The following is a 6715-nucleotide window of genomic DNA, read 5'->3' as shown; positions in this document are numbered from 1 at the left end:
TGTTGTCCCTTCATTTTCCAAGATTTTATGACTCAAAACTACGTAGTAAAAATAGATTCAGAGGTGTACAAACCTCAAAGGAGCTCTATCTTTTCTTCAATAAAAATTATCAACAATTGATTGACTGAAATGAGTTTTGTGTAGAGGCAATGGAAATTAAGCCGTAGATCCTCTCGACAGAGCTGTGTCACAATTCCAGAAGAAGAGTTATTCGCTCCCAGCTTCGCAACTGTGTCAAAAAACTCATATTATTTATCGACTGATTATTCATTTCTTTGCTGTTTTCAACAGACAAGGAGCAGTTCATGCCATTCACCCACAACACCATATTACAACACTGCTGGACTCTAATGCTACTTAGTTTCTAGCAAAGACTTCGTTTCAAATCATGTGAGGTTTGGTGTGTGTAGTCACTCACAATCAACGACGAAAGCTGAGAACTCAATCCTACCAATTATGGTATTCGCACACAGTGGCAGAGGTTAAAATATGCACAATTCTGCAAAATAGTGCATTAGTTAAAGATGAGATTGAAATAGCGCTTTGGTCTCAGCGCGGAAGCATCCTCATACAATCGTGATCCTACAGCAACAACACACTAAGACATATAGAGAAAAAATCCCGGAAACCATTCGGAATCTCTTTGTAGACAAATTGCAGGATAGATTACTTCGACGAATGATTACATGATAGGCATAATTCAATGAATTAACGCAATGCTCTACCCTTGAGGAAGAGTCTGTAGTCATGCGAAAGCGAAAAACGCATCTACGCACACACATCCCCCCCTCCCTCTCTCTACACCCAACCTACTCTACAGACGCTTTGCATGATACAACGCTATGCATGTGAAAGAGTCGCAGACTTGATTTCAGAATCTGCGGGATACTCCAGCAGCTACACAAGGAAACCACAACCTTTATAAGTGTCAACGAAAACCTATTGCCACTTCTCGGCGACAATGTGGGCGAGGTCCACGACCCTCTGCGAGTATCCCCACTCGTTGTCATACCACGCCACCACCTTCACCATGTCGTCGCCCATCACCATCGTCAGCGACGAGTCCACCGTCGACGACACGTCCGTGCACCTGAAGTCCACCGACACCAATGGCTCGTCGCACACCGCCAACACTCCCTTCAGCTCCTCCGTCGCGCACGCATCCCTGAATGCCTGGTTCACCTCCTCCGCAAACGTCTTCTTCTCCACCTGCACCACCAAGTCCACCACCGACACGTTCGGCGTCGGCACACGCAGCGCGATTCCGTTGATCTTGCCCTTCAAGTTGGGCAGCACCAGCGCCACCGCCTTCGCGGCTCCCGTCGATGTCGGCACGATGTTCAGAGCTGCGGCCCGCGCTCTTCTCAGGTCACGGTGCGATGCATCCAACAGCCTCTGATCACCGGTGTACGAGTGGGTCGTCGTCATGGTGCCCTTGATGATCCCAAACTTCTCGTCCAATACCTTCACGAACGGTGCCAGGCAGTTCGTCGTGCACGATGCGTTGCTGATGATGCTGTCAGAGTGCTTGTAGTCCTTCTCGTTCACTCCCACCACGTAAGTTGGGATGGCTCCCTTGCCGGGCGCGGTGATCAACACCTTCTTGGCTCCGGCCTGGATGTGTTTTCCGGCACCGGCCTCGTCCACAAACACTCCGGTTCCCTCAATCACGAGGTCAATGTCCATGTCCCTGCCAATTATCATCAATGTCAGTTCCATCACGCCACTAACTCATGTGACCCTCCCAGCCATGGACTAGGAACCACAAATGCCTCCCTGCTCGATGGACACTAATAGCTTCTTGCATTTCCTTTCATCATCTGCGGCATGTGCAAAGTCAGAATCAATGACACCCAGAGAATCCACATGGGCACTTACCCCCAGGGCAGGTTGAGTGGGTTCCTGTCGGACACCACCTTGATAACCTTGCCGTCGACGCTGATGGCGTCGTTGCCCTCAACCTTGACGTCGGCGTCGAAGGTTCCGAGCATGGAGTCGTACTTGAGCAAGTGAGAGGCCTGCTTCACACCTCCGGTGTCGTTGATGACGACGACATCGAGGGGCGAATCCTTCCTGCCGTGCCAGCAGCGGACGAAGTTGCGTCCGATACGTCCGAATCCATTGATGGCGACCTTGATCTTGGCCTCGGTGACGGCCCTCTTAGCTCCAGAGCTAGCGGACTGCAATTCACGGTACGGCAATGTCAGCGATTATGGCTTTGGAGCAAGTGGCTGTATTAGTACAATGAAACATTATCTTAAAAGATAGGTACATACCACAGCAGACTGAGCCGAGACAATGGAGGCGAGGTCCTCGGAGCGCTTGCCGAAGGTAACAGCGCTGGTGCTCTTGATACCGGAGAAGTCCGAGAACCCATTGGATCCCGCGACCTGCAGGAGCCACCCGTGCAGTCAATGTCAACTCAAGTCTTCAATTACTCGCTCTATTACAAGCCTAACTTAGCGACAACCTTCTCCTGTTGAAATGCACTTTTTTCTTTCAAACTACACCGGAATTGCCCCGGGATTGTCAACTAATTCGCTAGCAAAGTACAAAAAGAGATAACTAAAACAATATCGAGTTGAGACAAACACAAAGACGTCGCTGGTGTTCACGAACAATCGAGACGCAGGCATTGATCGACGATATCCATCTGATACAGCAACGCAGAGACCAACAACTTCACAGACCCACATCCCCGTTCCGATTCCCGGTAACATAAACGTTGCTTCACGCATTGTGCAATTTCACGGTGCGCTCGTCCTGAATGATTCTAAGACCAACTACAATCTCCACATTCACAAGCCAAGTGTTCTCAAGTGATTTGATTCGTCGCGAACCGCAACGCTGTCGACTTGCCCACAATCACATTATTCACTAACCTCTGTGATGGATTTTCAACCTACACCATGCCAGTGAGCACCTACATCAGCTAATTCGCCGAAATGGGATACCAAATCGAACCTTGAGGGAGGCGGAGCTGGGTACAGTGGCCGCGGTGAACGCGGTACCAGCCATGGTGGCGAAGGGGTGGATTCGTGGACGAGGTGAGGTAGAGCGATTCAGAAAAGCTACGGGAGGTAGCGATGCAGAGTGCCTGATATGTATGCTGGCGAGAGTCTTCCAAGCCACAAGCGAGGCCCAGTACGAGATAAGATTGGCTATGTCTCCTCCATTCACAGCGTGGCTCAGCGGAGCCTCTAACTGGCAATTGGCACGCTCGCCGTGGATACTTGAGCTGCAGATATCTTTGGTTGATGGATGAGTGCAGCACACATTGTTTGCTTTACTTGAATCCCTTTTTTTCCATTTAATGATTCCAAGTCAGAGCCTCCCCCCACCTCGTCATGGTGAATTCATTCTTTCCGTCGAACAGCGAAGCCGCCTGTGGTGGACTTGCGGAGACATTTCTTGGCCTGGATGCTCAATTTTATTGGAGCAGTTTGTGCCTGAACTTGGTTCAGAGGTGTCAGATTCTCATGACTGAAAATTGTGAACAGTGGTTTTAGAGTTGTGAGGATATTGTTCAAATATAACTGTGGAAGTAGGTTACTTCAAGCACCGTTTTCTGTTTTGATTTGATCAATCAGCCTGACAACCTTTTTTTGAGAGAAAACAAATACATACATACATACATACATACATACATACATAGCATCCACTTCCAAATCATTGTTTCGTTGTTTTTCACACCGGTTGTTGCATCTGACTTAAAGGGAATGGCGAGTAAATTTAGTCCATTTACATGCAGATAAACATGTATTTTGTAAGGATTCTCTAAGCTCTCTATCTGACCAGGGAAACACAGAATGAAAGACTGTCACATTCTGCGAAAAAGAGTTCAGGCAAGTCATTCATTCATCGTTTCATTTCATTCTGTTTTACTTTTAGGGGCTTTGGAGCACTAACGAGCCATGTACTGATGAAGGACACTCATGTAAGAAGTAAAAAAGAAGCCTGAGTTGGGACAGGGTTGTACATAGAATGAATGAGAAGGTAGCACGAGGGCATCGAAGATAAAAGCAGCAGGAAAGATGAAAAACTGCGGCCGAGAAGAACGTTCTACCCAACTCTGCTCTTGTGGACCACAATTCAGCTAACAACCATAAGGCAAACAAACCTCGGAGGATGATGCGTGGCAACAGCTCCAGTGCAGGTGATCCCCACTCCGAGCTCACAGATCCACAACCACACTCCTTAAAAAATTTGGCAGCCAAATCATGAAACTTTTCATTCGCACCAACGCTGGCCAATGCTTGGCGAGTAGTAGGAAAACTATCTTCGAAAAAGGTCAGTCCTCTGGAGGAGCGCAGATACCTTCTTTTTTTTTCTTTTTTTTTTTTTTTTATCTCCACTCAACTGTCTTTGACCACAAAACCCAAAAGTTGAGGGAGCCAATTGCGAGTTGCGTCCTAGGAAATAAAGGCCACACTAACCGTAATGTATGAGCATGGAAGCGCCCAGTTCGTGTAGCGATAGACGAGAGATGCACGACTATGCATGACAACGGAGCCTACGAATTCTACAACTCGAGGACAGAAAGTATGTAACATGGTGTTGGCTTGGAGAGAAGGTTGTGAAGAAGCGCAGATTTGTAGCTCACGCAGCAATAACGGGTCGAGGAGGTCATGATTAATCCTGTGTAGCACACAAAAATTCCACAAGTCGCAATTCGATATTGCTGCATCCACCGTTTGTGAAGGGAAACTGAAGCCTGACTTACCGACCAACACGTTTTACGTTTAAAGTTTGAGGGTCATTTCTAGACAGGGGTGCTATGACCCAGTACTTAGCAGATACTTACTCCTTCTTCGATTGGCCTGAGAATACTACTTCCTTCTTCTGTTTCCCGTTTGTTACCAGATAGCCATTTCATACTGTAGAGTGGGGTTCTTCTCTGGAAGCCTTATTGACTCTCCGTCTCGATGGAATGCCCTCACTGTCCATTGCGCTGACAAGAGCAAGCCCATTTGCAGCGTCCGTTCGTTTCATATCTACTAGAGAAATATCACACTGGTTTATGCAGTTGAGAAACTTTCTAGGCGTTGCCAACAGACTTCAAATGCTGGATCCATTCTTGAAGCGGTTTGTACCGTGTCGAGCAAAATGCTAAGATTCGGAATGAAGCCAGTCCCAGTTTTTTTGTTTTGTCAAAAACCTTCATTTCCTTCGCTTGCACCATGAACTTGTCGAATTCGGTTCTACTGTCAATACTGAGTCACCACAATGGACGGTTCGTGTGAACATTAATGAATTATCATCAATAAGTTCCATGGCAATGTGCCACGAGAGCATTGAGTTTGAATGTACACCTTCCTCCGATGCTCTTGTCGACGTTTCCAGATCTGCAACGCGACAGAAGCGGCGTCCTTGGGCAACTCGGAGCATCGCGCTTCGACTCATGTATATTAGCTCTTAGAAAACTAATGTGCACTGGATGTTTGTTGATGGGCTGGGTTTTAGAGTGTAAGCATTGGATGGGTTTAACCAGGCTGGCCCCAGAAGGTATCAGAAAGTGTTAAGATGAAATCAATCAAATGAAGATTAGTCTAAGCATCGCCCTTGGAATCATGAAATTGACCTAAGTTTTTATTAAATTGATCCACCCATCTTAACAATAATGGAAAAAAATAATGATTTTTAGATTCATTTTTCAATTGGTGGATCTGCAACTAATAAAAACCAACCACATTCATCATGATTATCATATTCTTTATCAAAGATGGATCTATTTAATATTTCCTTATATATATATATATATATATATAAACTTCAAACTTATTCACCATATAGTAACAAGGTAGCTCAAAACTTATTCACATATAAACTTATTCAAACTAGATTGAATTTCGATTGTTACAAGGTCTAATAGGAACTCATGGAGAACATAAGAGGGCAAGCAGATGATTTCAACAAAAATTAGCAACGCAGACAAGGAAGCAAGGAAGAAAGTGTAAAGAGAATAAAGAAGAGAATGTTGTCATGTTGTGGTTTGGCTACCATGTAAAATTAATGCATTTATATGTATATATATATATATATATATATATATATAATTTACTATACAATGTAGTGAGAGCTATGTTATTAGATTTTAATTGGTTATAAAATATGATTAGATTGATACTTTGAAGTAATTAGTTTAAAAGAGATATTATTGAAGTTGGTTTTATATTGATAATAGTTTTTATATATTTTGAGCTACCTTTTTTAGGCATTGGTGATTCTTAAAATCTTATTTTGTTTTTTTTATTTGGTGTTTAGGACACATACTATATAAAACTTATTAGAAAAATGATTAGAGAAGGGTTCATGTATAAAAAAGAGTAGTTAGGCCAACCATATGGATGAATGGAGATGGATGATAAAGATTTCCATTCCTATTGGCCAAAAGTCATGTCCAATGGACTTCAAGGAGACTGCCTAAGACCTTATTAGTATTGATTTTGTACCTACTATCTTTCTTTGGAGCATAGAACACATGTATAAAGGCTTTTTGAAAATTAGATTATGTAATTAGAAAGTTGGTTTGAAAGCATATAAAATGCAAAAAATAAAAGGTTTGAAGTTGATTTAGAGGAGCAACGTCCACTTGAAGACAGTGCTTCCAAATTGACGTTTGTCAATGAATCATTTTTATGAGGGATTTGTTTCTAGCCATATCTCAAGCATTTAGATGAATCTTTAGCTAAAATTTTCTATAAATGTATATTAC

At 44.1% G+C, this 6715-nt stretch overlaps 1 protein-coding gene across 1 annotated transcript; it reads right to left on the bottom strand.

Moving 5' to 3' along the window:
* Positions 1-642: 642 nt before the first annotated feature.
* Positions 643-3062, bottom strand: LOC112277549 (glyceraldehyde-3-phosphate dehydrogenase A, chloroplastic). Its single transcript, XM_024510019.3, has 4 exons — positions 2965-3062; positions 2277-2390; positions 1879-2180; positions 643-1690 (listed from the first exon to the last, which is right to left on the bottom strand). Exons 1-4 carry the CDS (start codon positions 3016-3018, stop codon positions 940-942), a joined length of 1221 nt encoding a protein of 406 aa, XP_024365787.1. The 5' UTR covers positions 3019-3062; the 3' UTR covers positions 643-939.
* Positions 3063-6715: the final 3653 nt, after the last annotated feature.

This window comes from Physcomitrium patens, chromosome 2 (genome assembly GCF_059467195.1).
Source record: "Physcomitrium patens ecotype Gransden chromosome 2, ASM5946719v1, whole genome shotgun sequence".
Classification (NCBI taxonomy): Eukaryota; Viridiplantae; Streptophyta; class Bryopsida; order Funariales; family Funariaceae; genus Physcomitrium; species Physcomitrium patens.
The sequence above is the reverse complement of the archived record's forward strand: the minus strand, read 5'-3'. Positions and strand labels throughout refer to the sequence as shown.

What these genes read in the sequence shown, in the direction of transcription:
- LOC112277549 (XM_024510019.3), bottom strand. Translation starts at nt 3,018, where the DNA reads ATGGCTGGTACCGCGTTCACCGCGGCCACTGTACCCAGCTCCGCCTCC. An exon ending in TCTCGGCTCAGTCTGCTGTG is followed by an intron (nt 2,181 to 2,276) that starts GTATGTACCTAT and finishes CGTGAATTGCAG; the next exon opens with TCCGCTAGCTCTGGAGCTAA. An exon ending in CCACTCAACCTGCCCTGGGG is followed by an intron (nt 1,691 to 1,878) that starts GTAAGTGCCCAT and finishes GATAATTGGCAG; the next exon opens with GGACATGGACATTGACCTCG.